The sequence below is a fragment of the Cyprinus carpio genome, chromosome B24, assembly GCF_018340385.1.
Source record: "Cyprinus carpio isolate SPL01 chromosome B24, ASM1834038v1, whole genome shotgun sequence".
Lineage (NCBI taxonomy): Eukaryota > Metazoa > Chordata > Actinopteri > Cypriniformes > Cyprinidae > Cyprinus > Cyprinus carpio.
Window position 1 is genome coordinate 10,068,373 of NC_056620.1, and position 15,656 is coordinate 10,084,028.

At 36.2% G+C, this 15,656-nt stretch overlaps 1 protein-coding gene across 2 annotated transcripts in view; it reads left to right on the forward strand.

Annotated features, from left to right (window-relative positions):
* stau2 (staufen double-stranded RNA binding protein 2) overlaps positions 1 to 15,656 on the forward strand; it is a 115,941-nt gene that overhangs the window by 78,985 nt on the left and 21,300 nt on the right. For both annotated transcript variants that reach the window (XM_042752183.1, XM_042752184.1), the window contains exon 13: positions 803 to 916. In XM_042752183.1, the coding sequence (XP_042608117.1) occupies positions 803 to 916 (114 nt within the window). The remainder of the gene's footprint in view (positions 1 to 802; positions 917 to 15,656) is intronic.

Consider the following 15,656-nt stretch of genomic DNA (forward strand, 5'->3'; position numbering starts at 1 on the left):
CTCAGTTTTATGCAGTAACAATTGTTTATTTTAAATCTATGATCAGCATTTAGTCCAAGAAGTTTCTTATGCTAAGAAGTTCTCTGGAAGCAGACTTTCACACATTGTAACCAGCTGTCCAGACATGTTTCCCATGGAACAACTCGCACTTTTCCCAAGTATCTGTGATCGGAAATATAGATCTGAATATTTACTGAATTTTCTCAGTGTTTTTAGAAACTGTTCACCCTAAAATGGAATTTCAGTCATTATTTATGAAACCAAAAACAGTAGCAAAAATGAAATTCTAAAAAAAAAAATAAAAAAAAAATTCTAAAAGTAATCAAATGAAAAAGCAGTTTCTTTATGTTCTGCAAGTAAAAAAGTATTTAAAATGGCTCGGATATGTATATAGGTCAGGCATAACATGATCAAAGTGGCCCAGCATAGTGTCCAGAATCCTTGCACGCACACACACACACACACAATCCTTTGGGTGTTGCTGAGTGGAGTTTGACGTGCAGAGGTGTTCTCAGAAACCCCAAACGGGGCCAGAGCTCGCCTCTAAATCACTCTATCACTCCCCATTCGAGCGCTTGAGAAAGCATAGATTGTGAACCATTCATGAGGATGAAGATCAAAATCTAAAACCACTGCTGTTATCAAGTAAAAGTGAGCACAAACTACCAGCCAAGTCTGAGGATCCAGTGTGTACTTTTCCCACAAAATGTTTTCCAAGGTCAGAACCGCAGTGCAGTACATTCTGTAAATTGCATCACTTAATATTTAATACTCCCTTCCCTCCGTCTCTCATCTCATGCAGGTGCAGTACTCAGATCGGCAAACTGAAAACGAGTTCATGACCTACCTGACCCTCTCACCTGTGCAGATGACCTTCCACGGCATTGGGAGCTCCATTCCAGCTAGCCATGACCAGGTCTGTCTGTCTGTCTGTCTGTCTGTCTGTCTATCTATCTATCTATCTATCTATCTATCTTTCGTAATATCGTTCTATTGTTCTTTACACTTAATGTATGCAGTTTTTAATTTAACAAAATGTAAAATGAAGTGACATTTATTTAAAAAAAAAAAAAAACTCATTTCAAATTATGAAAAAGTATTCATTTAAAACTACTGTAACACCAGTTGGCTGATGTCACTTGGTTTGATATTTTGCATCCAAAACAGTGACATTCAGACAGTGTCAAAGTGCCCAAAGGTTTTGGGTTTCTCTGCGTTTGTTATGTTAAATGAGTTCCAGATACAGATGATTTTAAAGAAATGATTTGTTCGGCAGGCTGGTATTTCATCACCTTTTTCCCACGCTTTTTCAAGCCAGTTACTGCATTCCATGCCGATTTGTTGATTACTTTGGAATACAAAACTGATATTGGGAAAATGTCAAACCGACTGACACATTTGTGCTGACAGATCTGAAAGCATCAAGCAGTGTGCTGTCAATAAGAGGTGTTCATTATGAAGATTCATTGGGGAGAACATGTTGTGCACAGATATTTTATTGCATTGTTTGTTTGCAGAGTTTCCTTGGATATATCTGACTATCCGCAGCCAGTTACTTACTAGCACAGTTTAGGCATTGAGGCAATCAGAACACGCACAGCCATTATCCCCATTGTTAATGATAAGCGTGGTTTAGTGACAGACCAGACCACGTTTGATTAGGTTTTCATTTTTCATTTTTCTTGCAGTAATTATGAAACAAAAAGAGCCCTAGGATCTGGACTGGGTAGTATTCATGAGGTGGCTTATTGTGTAGTGTCATCCATGCAGAAAAGCGGTTGCTTACATTATCTAATCTAAACATAGGACGCTCTTTTGTTCTGCCCTTCAAAGCTCCACTCTCTAATAAAGCCCGTTCTATAACCAGTAATAGGGATTTCTGTTGTGGGGACACAGCCGCCAGTGCAAACTGGAGGCAATATAGGCCATGGACTTGTTGTTGCCAAAAGCACTGGTGCATGACTGACTGTTAGGGAGCCTTTCTTTTTTTTTTTTTTTTTTTTTTTTTTTTTTTTTTACAGATTCCTTAGTACAGTGGCATCCAGCCACAAAAGGAGTCAGAACAATGAACCCAGGGTGGTTCTGGATTGTGACACTTTTTGGCCCAAGTTGTTCCTCTGCCCCACAGTTTACAGTCAATACTTCGAACTATAATCCACTTCAGCAAGAATGAGAGCAGGGCCTTTTCTCTATCACTGTGTAGTTTGTGGTAGCTGGGGACTGGTTGTCACACTTTTTACTCTCTTGAATATTTCTCAGGGTTGGCTTATTTTTGAAAGATTTCTGTATAGGAAACACATGGTGACCTTTTGTGACAACATGCCCCAGTATCAGACTGTATTGTCATTTTTTGATGTGGTGTTTTGTAATGTGCAAAAATAAAAACTGTTCAGCCCTACAAAGGGTAAAAACAAAACAACTTTACATTTTGTCCAAAAAGACTTGACCAAAATCATCTGACGCAATGGTCTTTGTTATGACAGATGAGTGTGTCTTAAAGGGATAGTTCACAAAAAAATGAAAAATTTAAGTTTTTGCTGCTTACCCCCAGGGCATCCAAGATGTAGGTGACTTTTGGTGCTTTTCCACTGCGTGGTACGACTTGGCTCGGCACGGCTTAGTACGGTACGGTACGTCTCAGCTCAGCACGGTTTGCGTTTCCACTGCAGTTTAGTATCACTTAAGAGTGGGAGGGATTATTCAAATGTCGTTATAGTTGCGCCGATTCTTCTGCCACAACTCATTGAAAAAAAACATTTTCATTCCGCGTCGCCCCATCAAGCTCTTGCTGGATCCACTCCTCTGCTATCAACAAGAGGAATGTCTGTATTTCCACAACAGACAACAAAACTTTTTGGTTGTTATTAAATCAAGCGGTTCTTTTGTGTTTGTGTCACAAGTGTTCCTGTAGCTCAAGTGGTAGAGCATTGCGTTAACAAGCGCAAGGTTGGGGGTTTGATTCCCCGGAAACACATGATAGGTAAAAATTGATAACCTGAATGCACTGTAAGTCACTTTGGATAAAAGCGTCTGCTAAATGCATACATTTAAATTTAAATTTAAGTTCAGTGACGCAGGTAGTGAAAAAAAAGTAAAAAAAAAGTACCAGGTACCATGTACTGTACCCAGTGGAAAACCCCCCAAAAGTTAACCATACCGAGCCGTACCGTGCCGTACCATGCAGTTGAAAAGCGCCATTTGTTTCTTCAGTAGAACACAAACAAAGATTTTAACATAAATCATTGCAGTCTGTCAGTCTTATAATGGAAGTGGATGGGGATCACAGCTAAAACAAATACAATAAAAAAAAAACATTGATGTGTAAAGACACAAAACGAGTGGTCTGTGCAAGAAACTGAATAGTATTTATATCGTTTTCACACAATGTCCGAACTGTTAGAACTCTCCTAAGCACGTCCTCCTGAGCACATTCTCAGCAGCAGGGGCGTGAGGTTTCTTCTTCTTGCTTTATGGCGGATCGCAGACCTATAAGTACATTACCCCCATCTATCAGTCAATTGGACCATTGACACTCTATCTACAATCTCAATTAGAAGTGTCAATGGTCCACTTGAGAGATAGAGTGCTATAATGCACTTATAAGTCTGCATTTTTTGTTTTGTTTTATTGTATGTTTTAGCCGTGATTCCCATCCATTTCCATTATAAGACTGACAGACTGCAACGGTTTGTGTTAAATATCTTTGTTTGTGTTCTACTGAAGAAACAAAGTCACCTACATCTTGGATGCAGATAAACATCCAATTTTCATTTTTGGGTGAACTATCCCTTTAACGTCTCAGATTTAGAACATCTATATAAAATCAATCAAAATTAAGTTAAAAATCTTTTTTTATTTCAATTGTTGCCATATTGCATTCATAAGGCAGCACTATTTTGGCCTACAAATATATATAAGGAATACATTTTATAATTGTATATACCGGTAATATTTATTTGATCTATTATAGTTATAAATACAAAATACATTTTAAATTAAAATGAAATTAAATAAAATTATTATTTATGAATTTTGGTTTGGAGGACAAATCACGAAGAGTAAACTAGACATTTGAATTCATGCTAAACCACTGCAATAGAAAACACATTTGTGTACAATAATTTTAACCTTAAAATGTTTCAAGCAAATTTCACAACCAAAAAATAACGCTAAAAATTAAGAATATGAGATTAACAACTAGGTGGTAGGTGGACATGCTTGATCAAGGTTGAGGAATCAACCTCACATTTATACTGATGGGTTTTGCGATGCATGTGGGCTAAAGCACGTGTGCCTGGGATGTTCAGATGTACAGTCTTATCTCACTAACTGTGTAGCCAGTGGGAATGTGATGGGGTCTGTTGATAACTCTTTCCTGGAGATTACCGCTATTCTGTCATTTAAGCTGACTATCAGTCCATAAGAGAAGAGTCCTATCAGTGTGTAACATGTTTTTAATCCATCAAACTTGATCTGTCTTCTTGATGTACATTCCTAAGCCAGCCACAGTATTGCATTTGTATCGTACATCTCACAGGATTTTGATTGGACGTGAGCCATGTGATGTTTCCCCACTGCAGTCCCAGGTCACTTTTTTACACGTACTCATTGGTAGAATTGACAGAGTCCTGCAGAGAGCTGTGTAGAGTTGCTCCTGCACTTTCCTGGCTCCCGCAGAGCCTGTCAGTTCACAGGGCCCAGGGCCCTGCTCTTTCTCACTGCTGATGAAGGCCTCAAGCCCCCATAGCCTAACGCCCCTCCTGCCCTGATCCTTGGCCCTCCATGTGCATTCCTGGAGGGCCTGGGCGTCTTAGATATACAGCTGAGCGCCCCCGCCGACCCCGTGCCAGCTACGCAATGCCATCTGCCCAACATATGTTTGCATTCACTCGTCTGCCTTGAGCAACGAACTGACCGGAGGCCAAAATACATACTTAAGCTCCACGTCTTTTTTGGTTAATGTCTTTTTTGAACGCAGTTGATTTTGTTAATCGATTTTCGTTTCATTGTTAGTGAAAATAGCACTTCAAAAGTTGCTTGAACTGGTCCAGCATGTTAATCCCAGAGTGTTTGATTCCAGGAACGGCGTGTCCATTTTTGGCTTGTTAGGGCCTTTAAATTGTCCATGTTCTACAGAGCTGAAGTAACATAAGTGTCAGCCCACAGCGGCAACAAACATGTCAAAGCGGGGAGCTCACAGAGCCCTGCACGAGGTGTTGCTTATACAACATGGAGGCCCAGAAATTGAATGTGACAGGGCAAATTTGGCTGCTGCTGCGTGTGCACGCTGTGCTCAGCTGGCTGCTCTTTTCCCAAGAGCCTTTGCATCCAGCCTTCAAGCTGAGGCCTGGGAATAGTGCAACCTCATACATCAGGGGAGATCTGAAGTTGGCAGTTTCTGAAGTTCTCAAATGAAGACTAAGAGCTGACCGGCAGAGGCCAGAAGTTCTCGAAACTCAACTACGGGTTGGCTGCTTTCTGTTTTTAGTCCTATAGAAAAAATATAATAGCCATTTGGCAGACTGTTTCAAGAGTTGGCCTAGTCAGAAGGGATATTTCACCCAAAGTGAAATTTCTGCCCTTAATTTGCTCAACTCAGAAGATGTTTATAAGCAGTGTTTCAGCTGTTCTTGTCCACATAATGAGATTCAGTGAGGTTTAAAAAAATGTTGGACCCTATTGACTTTCATTATATGGACAAATAACAACATTTTACATTTACATTTATTAATTTATTTAGCAATGAAGAATTAAACATCAATACATATTAACTCTTTCCCCACCAGCATTTTTGAAAAAAGTTGCCAGCCACCGCCAGCGATTTTGATGATTTTCACTAAAATTTGATGGCCTACAGTATATTTTGCTGTATGAATATTTGAATATGCAATACACCAAAATAAAGATCAACTTTTAAAAAAAAAAACAAAAAAAAAATCAGTTTTATTCTAGCTTAAAGCATTCTTTTTTTATCAACACTTAGCTAGGTTTCATAAAAGTGTATAATTTTGAGCAAAAAGGTGAGAAAATCACATTTTTATCAAAAACTACATCTGGATTATATTCAGTACGATTATCAAAGCATAATTCCAGTAAATCGCTTCCATCAACACCTCCAAAGCTTGTACAGCCATATACCACTTCCTGCACCATCATTGTACTCCATAACATTATGCAGTTTTCATTTATATGCTGTCTATTGCTGATGATCGCATTATTTGTCATATGCATCTGTTTACATAAGAGCTCACTAATTGTCCCGTGTGTTTTTGTTTTTGGGAGGTTTTGTATTCATTCAGAAGATGTGTAACAGCGCCCCCGAGTGTATAACAGTGAAAACACGAAAAGCTGTAAAAACCCGTCTTTGGCAGGGAAGCGTTGTCTTCTAAATAACGAAATAACTCATCAATGGGAAAGAGTTAACGGAATAGTTCACCCATGAAATATGAAAATTTTATCATCACTCACCCTCATGTCGTTCCAAACCTGTATGAGTTTCTTTCTTATGTTGAACATAATTTTGATGATATTTTGAAGAATGCTGCTAATCAAACAGTTGATGGTCTCCATTGTTTTCCATAGTATTTCTTTCTTTACTATGGTATTCAAAATTAACCAAAAAATCATAAATATCATATTTTGTGTTGAACTCTTATAGGTCATACACATAAGAGGGTGAGAAAATTATGACCAAAATGTTCATTTTTGGGTGAACCATTCCTTTGAGGAGGCAATAGCATGTGAAGTTCTACCAGAGTTTCAGACATCATCCAGAAAAGTACAAGCTACAACAGAAAATACATAATTTTGTGTCCCATGGAATAAAGCTTCCTTTTTTGGGTGAACTGTTTCTCTAAAGTTTCAGCCAGATTGTTTCAGTTCAGTCTGCGGGAAGCATAAAAAGCATGAAAAGTTCTGAAAGTCTTTTTACATAACTATAAAGACCAGTTATCCTGGTGTCCCACAACATCTTCGCTTTGACTTCCTAACAGAACTGAGACATTGTTCTCGAGCAATTAATTGTAGCCCTGGGATCTTGTATGTTTCATTATGTGCTTGTTTGTTTGCAACAGGAAGCCTGTTCATGGTGAGAAAGCGTTGGGAAATGGCTCTTTCATTATGACAAGCGAGGAGAAAGTGTTGTGCCACAATCGGACACCTGTTGAGAGGATGGGCAGCTATTGACAGGCCTGATTCATGGCCGAGAGGCTGCTGTGTCCATCTTCAGAAGATCTCCCGCTGGGTGCTGAGCCGTTTGAAGTCTCCTCCGGCCCAGGGCTGGAGACGTTAGTACAGCAGGCCGCCTCTGTCAGGGGTCTCGGCATGTTACTCAACTCGGCAGCTGTTCTCGTCTTCTCTCTTTGACGTGGACTAAGCCTTGCATAATGTCTCTGTGGCCTACGATGGCACCTGTAGGAAATCTGTTTATGTAAAAGTACAGCCAAAAGGGTCTTACCTAATCTACATTGTTTGAAGGAGGATTATTTTTCCAAGGCTGATTGTGTTTTTAAAGTCCACTAAGCAAAGACCTGTTAATTGAATTACATGATGAGGGGGAAGTTCACATTAGGTTAAAAAATACTTCAAAAATGATGATGTTTAATGCTGATCTTAGGTTGAAAATAGGCTCAATCAATGTTAAAAAGGCTTAGGGCAAATCAAGCTAAATTCAATGCTAAATTATAACAGACATGCATTCTAATATGGAAGAGATTTTTGACTCAGGAGGTGCGTTACACTACTGCAATATAATAATATTTATTCATACAAATTTAATTAAAATGGCTTTAGCACTAATAAACTAAAGCTAGGTCTTCTGAAAATATACACTACTGTTTAAAGGTTTTGATCAATTTAATTCATCTTTGGTAAATTCATTAATTTTTTTTCTGACCTCAGATTTTTTAATTGTACTGCTAAATACCAAAAAAAAAAAAATGGAAGAAAGAAAAAGCTAAGTATGGTAATGGTAAAAATAACAAGAAATTGCATACATATTCCTTGGCTTCCGTGGCTTATTCCATGATCGTTGCTATGCAAATGCCTATAGATTGGAATAAAGTGGGCATCTACATATATACACAAAATCTGCAAGGCTTAAAAAAAAAACAGACTAGAAGTTCATGGAGTTGGTATTGTGTTGGAGCTGTTGTCATGTGGTTTCCCCCAGAACGTTTCCTGCAGTTTCTTGCCTAATAGAAGCAGCTGGATTTTCACTGACCTTACACTGGTCACACTGAAGGACTCGTGTGTGGAATCACATGAGCTTGTTGTACTGGGATGGGTGCATTTTTTAAGATAAATGACAATAGCATTAAATTAAATAGTTTTATCCACTTTTATTCTAGTCAACCCCTCCTTTTAGTGAAGGCTCGGTCTCCCTTTGACTCGTTTAAGATGTTTAGTGTCATTTAACATCTCTTCTGCTTCTGGACATTCATCATCAGCCGCTCGGGTCGAATGTCAGCTCTTATCACCGCTTGCGATGTGTAGGGTAGAAAACGAATAATGATAACGCAAGGTCGTGGTTTAGTGATACCAGTCCCTTACCTCCCTCCATCCCCCAAAGCCCACCATATGAGAAGTGACTTTTCCCCATGTTTGGAGCCCCTGCTTTCAGCAGGAGGTAGTGGCTTGATCAGCACCCATTTGTCAAGCGGTCCCACACTGCGCCGAGACCCCATTAGCCTGTCTTTGAACGTCGCTGTCTCATCGAACCGTCCCATCGAGACCCCCCTGATGGCCTGTCGCACCAGCAGCCGCGGGCTTTGGTGAGAAAACAAAGCCCTTCCATTGCACCATCACTCACCCTCGCATGTCTGTCATCTGTTTTTCTTAGGAAACGACTTTCAAAGTTGGCCACACTAGAATGCGGGGGACCTCAAACGAAGCGTCAAGAGATGATAGGGCGAAGGGGAGGGGAACATCTTCTGACCCCCCTCCAGTGCCCATCCCTCAACAAGCTTTGAATCGGCCTGCCAGAGGATACGATTGTCGGGCCACTAATCTAAACATGAACTTGCACATTAATGGCAACTTGTTGATACCTAAAGAGGCCTCTCCAAACACAAAGGGTTTGATAATAGGACATTAGCACTTTGATGGACTCTTAAGTGCCAGACTCATTGGAGTTAACTACCCACGGTGCCACATTCATGCTTCCCACTCGATTTTTCAAAGCCACAAGATTTTAATCTCAGTTTCACTTTGAGTTTAGTTTCACACACATGTTTGCTCTGGTGTTGAGTTGTGCAATGAGCATAATTCAGTTGGTTTGGCTGTGATTCACCAAGAAGAAATTAGTAGATTTGTGTCAGGTTTAAAGGCATTATCCTTTAAATAATGCTAATTTTAAACATTTATGCAGCCTTGAATCCAAGCGAGCTCACGCACTAAATACCAAAAGGCTCCTTTTTTAGATTTTTATTGAATTAACCCATATTTGTCTACAGGTTTTTTTCCCTTGAGTTCCAAAATAAGTTTGTCATGCCCATAGTCCAAAGTTGCGAGGAATGTTTGTTGGATTTTGTCAGCTCATGTCAAAACTGGTTTTCATTTTCGGTTTGTTAATCTTCGTTAAAAAGCTTTTGTTTATTCTTCGAGGAGCGAAACAAAACAAAGGCTTAGTAGCAGAGTGAGAACATATGTTTGCCTTATCTACAAGTTCATTGCCTGTGTGGGTGTTAGTGGTAAAATGATTATTTCAGACCACAATGCCTCCATCGAATTCTTCTGACACGAAGCTGCTGTCTTTTCGCACCCTTGCCCTCACGTGCTAAGTGCTACGTTCATTAGCACCTTGGTGCCAACGGAGCACAGTGTTTTGCCAATGGCCATTGATTAGTGTTATTTGGGGAGGTGTGTAAATTTACTGTTTGCCCAAACTGAAGAGTGAGCAATGATTATCAGTTAATCAATTCAAGTCTAAATCAAGTTCTGTGTGGTTCCTTTAAAAATGGATAGACGAGTGAATCTCACAAAACCTTTCATGCCCAGGTGATATTTTACTCCAAAATTAAATTAAAGAAATTATATTTGATTTCTTACCATTCTTAAATACATTTATATATTTTTATTATTACATATATACTAGTGCTGTCAAACGATTAATCGTGATTAAATACATCCAAAATAAGTTTTTGTTTATATAAAATATGTGTATACTGTGTTTATTTATTATGTTTATATAAATAGAAACACATGCATGTATATATGTCATGTTTATATGTTAAATATATTTATACATAATATAAAATATAAGAATATGAATATCTAAATGTATAAAAGTAAATATTTTCAAAATATATATACTGTATGTGTGTGTATTTATATATACATGATAAACATACAGTACACATAAATACTGAATATAATGTAAACAAAAACTTTTATTAAGGATGCGTTTAATCGTGATTAATCGTTTGACAGCACTAATATATACACATTTTTTGTAAAAAAAAAAAAAAAATGTAAAATCTGATTTGCTGCTCAAGATATTTTCTTATTATTTTATATATGTTTATATTTGATGGTAGTATTAGTTGTTCAGCCTTTAACAAATTGTTATTTGAATTAAAAAAAAAAAAGGTTTAGAGTAAAAATACTTTGTTACACTAAAAAGATTCACAATTGAGACCAATGAGCTCAATAGTGAATTATTCCTTTTGGTTGAAAAGTGCTTTATTGTCATTAAGATAATGCCACAGCACAAAAAAAAAAAATCTTAATGGTCCTATAAATGGCCATTCTTTTCTAAATACAAAATATAATCTCTAAATTATTTCTTTAATTTTTTTTAAACATGTCTGCATAAGTTATTCTTTTGTAAGTATGTTTCCTATATGAATCCCTTTCTCATGGTTCCTTATATAACTGTGGAAGTCAGCACTCTTCTGTATTCTGAAGGTGAGAGGAAGGAGAGCTTTATTAAACTACCTTTACAAGCCCTTGGGAATGACTGGGTTTCACATACAGCTCAGTCTATAGGCCTGAAATAGTCTCTTGATTCCAGTTTTCTCACAGCAGCACCGAAAGACTCATTCAGGAGCAAACTAACACTGACATTTGAAGATTCCTTCCCTGAAACAAACCCTATCCTTTGTCTGCTTTCTTAGTTACGCTTTAGTGCAAAACCAGGGATCCTCTCTTAACTTGATATGTGACACGCGTCTTGCGGTTAAGAACTGCTCTACATTAATCATCGCAGAATGCTTCTCATGAGAGCAAACTTTCAGTGGGTAATTGTAAGCATATACAAGACAATGATACTCATTGTTGTGTAATTAACCACAAGTAGTAGAAAACACTATCCCAAGATGTGTTGATTTATTCATTTAAATATAATTATTTGACAACCTGTAATTAAGGGATGTCCTTCCCCAAATTATAGACTATTACTTACGCTCAGTGTCTTCGGTGACAGCTTCAGTCGCGGCTTGTTCAAAGTCTCTGCATGAGAGGATATGTTTGCTTTTAGCGTAAAAATATAATACATTTATTTTTCTGTTTAAATGTACTTTAAAATATAATTTAGTCCTGTGGTGGTTAGACTGAAGTTTAATCAGCCATTATTGCAGTCCTCAGTGTCACATGATCCCAAAATAGAATTTTTTTTAACTTTTATCAACTTTCCATATCTTTGCTAAATAAAAGGTTTTGTTTTTATTATTATTATTTAAAAAAATTATAACAATTTTAAATTGTTATAATATTTCACAATATTATTATTTTATTGTTTTTGACCAAATAACTGGAACCTTGATAAGCCGAATACACTTCTTTAAAAAAAACATGAAAAATCATAGTTTGTTTCTGAAAGAAATCTCTCACCAGGGCTTTATTTATTTGATTAAAAATAAAATGAAAAAATGAAAATAAACTCTTATTACAGTTTAAAATAACTGTTTTCTATTTAAATTATTTTAAAATGTGTAACTTATTCCTGTGAATGTAAAGCTGAATTTTCAGCATCATTGCTCCAGTCTTCAGTGTCACATGATCCTTCAGAAATCATTCTAATATGCTCTTATTGCCATGTTGAAAACAATTTTTATTATTATTAATATTAAAAACAGTCTTTATTGTCACATGTATTTGTAAGAGAACATCTACATGTGTCCTGTAGACCTAAGAATGAGGATTATGGATTTCTAAGCAGGGGTTCATTAGTCGCCCAATCACTTATAAGCACCTTAATCAGACTTATCTTATGGAAATGAGAGGAGCAATTTGAGATTGTTTTTCTGTCTGTCTAGGACCCCCTCTCATCTTTCAGACATCATGAAACGCCCGTGAACAACGAGTGCATCAGGGGTTAACGCGGATTACGACTGAAGTGTCACACACTCCTGCTGCTAAAGCAAACAACAGGCTTTTTGTGTTTTTGTGTGTGTGTATGTGTGTGTGTGGTATGTATTAGGAAAAGGATCTTGATGAGTTGCCCTAATGTTGTCAGGATCCATATGTGTGTGTGAGTGAATAAAGATAACGCTTTTCTTTTATTTCAGTATTTCTTTTTTAGAGAGATTATTATTATTATTAGAGATGAGGGCAGCCTTTTGTTGCTGGTATTTCGGAAATGTACGTGCTGCAGGATGTGTTAAGAGATGCATGACAGCTTTTATATGTCAGATTAATATACCCTTTGCATTTTCTGATTGGAGAAGGAAACTCTCTCTGCGTGGTCCTATCACATCTTCCTCTACTCTCATGTGCATAGATTAGACCGGAGGAGAGCACAGCCAAATCATACAGCAAAATTGATGATGGGATTGTCAGCGTCATCATAACATTTGATTTTCAGGTTTAGAGACTAAAAGCAAGGTTGATATATGCAGAGGTACAGTAAATTTGATCTGCCAGAATATTAAAAATTATTTGAAATGCATGATCAAATAAATGGTTTTCTTTTGATAAAAAATGGATGATTCAACAATGATAATAAGTGTTTATTGAGCATCAGATCAGCATATTAGAATGATTTCTGATGAATCATGTGATACTGAAGACTGAAGTAATGATGCAGAAAATTCCGCTTTGCCATCACAGGAATAATAATATTTTAAAATAGAAAACTGACATTTTTAATTGTACTAATATTTCACAACTTTAATGATTTACTGTATTTTTGATCAAATAAAAAAATCAATATGTGAAAAAACAAATAAATAAAAAAATTGTACCGACCCCAAACCTGTATGGCCTCCCAAGAATAGAAAATCCAATATATTATTTTTTTTCCCCATATATTGAAAGTTAATCAGTTAAAACACCAATAAATAAATAAATAAAGAAAGAAAAATTGTGTATATGACTTATTATATATATTAAATGCATATGATTTTTGGACTATATTATAAAAGCTATAGTGATTAGATTTTACAATTATTTTCAATTTTAATACCACTATTGCATAAGACTAATGCACTATATTAAAAAAGCTACTCCAGTGTATGGGCAGATTACATTTTGCATTTACATTTAAATTTTATCTACTGTACATTACATTTTATTACAGTTAGTTTCTGTTTATACAAAGTTACCAAATGGCTTTAGAGTTCTTGGAATATTATGCATGAATCATATGGACCACTTTTATGAATTTTTTGTATTGTTTTTTTAACGTTTTGACACCCGAAAGCCCTAGAAACATTCTTCAACATTTCTTCTTTTGTATTCCACAGCAGAAAATAGCAAATCTGAAAATGACTTGGCACATGATACAAGTAAATGATGACAACATTTTCATTTTGGGTTGAACAGAATAAACTTGGTGTTATCTGATTATTTAGATAAACATAAATCATGTGTGATTGCAGTTTTGTATCTGCAACTCGTAATACTGCAGCATTATACAAACAATCTCCATATACAGACAAGTGATTCTTGATTTCTGGAATAGGATGGAACCCTTGAAGAAAATAACTCTGCTTAACATCAAAAGTAGGCACGTCGTAAATATATTCCTCTCACATCTTGAGATACCCTCTTTTTTTCATGCAGTCCTTGTAACTTTGGAGTGCAGACGTGTAACCTTGCGAGTATAATGGGATGAGACTTTGAAATGAGATTTGCAGGGTGATTTATAAGAAGCCAGTGGGCAAGAAAATGTTTTCCGAGGCTGCAGAAGGCCACAAGGTCCGCCATTAATCCCATGACCTCTGATAGGAGCAAAGAAGAAAGGCGAAAGCGGAGAGGGAGAGAAGACCTTGTCTGCTCGGTTGGTTTGATGGACTCAGCTGCAGGATCGGCTGGCTTTTTTGTTTGAGGCGCTTCGTTCATCTTTTTTTATGACTCTCCTCTTAGTTTAACTATCTACGATCTAATTAGCTCCGTCCTAATCATGTGTTAAATTGCATTACCTGGTGTTTACTGTCTGTTTGCCATGTTGTAAAAACGTGCGAGGGGGCCTGTAAACTCAGATCGCAATGAATTTGATGACTTTCCCCTCCTTTTAAAGAGCTTCTGGTACGGGAGTCGCAGGACTTCAGGAAGAAATGTAACCTGCAGAGTTGGCATTTAAAGAACTGTGCTGCACAAAGCATTCTGGGAATGTGTTATTTATTGGGAATGTTTGCCAGCTAAAATCAGTACATATTATTGCTTTTATTGGAATGTACTTAAAAAGTTACAATCATACAATAATGTCATTTTTTTACATAATCAACCAAAACACAATTTACATTTCACCAAAAACAAAAAACCCCCAACAAGGTAATTTGTGTCCCACAGATTGTATCCCATCCTGTCACCACAGGATTATTCTCATGTAAAAAACAAAAACAACAAAAAAAACATTCCTCGATACGTGACACCAAAAAAGTAACATTATATTATTATTTTATTAATCTTGTACCATTTTTTTTGATCACCCATGTTACTCTATATGGAATGAAATCAAACAAATATTATTTTTTTATTGTTATTTATTTTATTTTATTTATTTATTTATTTTATCGTTATTTATTTATTTATTTATTTATTTTATTATTATTTATGGAAAATATTTATTCACGTCTACAAATCAGTTTTTTTTATGTTTATTTTACTACAATATCCAAGTTTACTATAAAAAAATTTATTTGTAACCTGTATTTAGACATTACTAGCTATGCAACCTAGTTACAGAAGTTTGGTAACAGGATTGAAAAAGCTGCAAACTTCTTTTAAATTGAATGGAACATAAAAAAAAAGTTAAATGTTAAAAGGTCTGTGGTCGGTGAGATGTTTTAAATGTTTTTGATAGATGTCTCTTATATTCATCAAGACTGCATTTATTTGATCAAAGTTACAGTAAAGTAGTAATATAGTGAAATATTACCATTTAAAATAACTTTTTTTTCCATTTTAATATTTTTTTTACAATGTAATTTATTCCTGTGATGGCAAAGCTGAATTTTCAACAGTAATTAATCCAGTCTTCAGTGTCACATAATATGATGATTTGATGCTCGAGACATTTCTTGTCAATTATTATGAATGATGTTTTTTGTAGAAATCATAAAAAAAAAATTCACGATTCTTTGATGAATGGAAAATGCAAAAGAACGGCATAGAAAATCATTTCTAAGATTATTTATGTCTTTACTGTCAAGTTTGATTAAATTGATGCACCCCTGCTGAAAAAAGTATGAATTTCCTTCCAAAAAATCTTACTA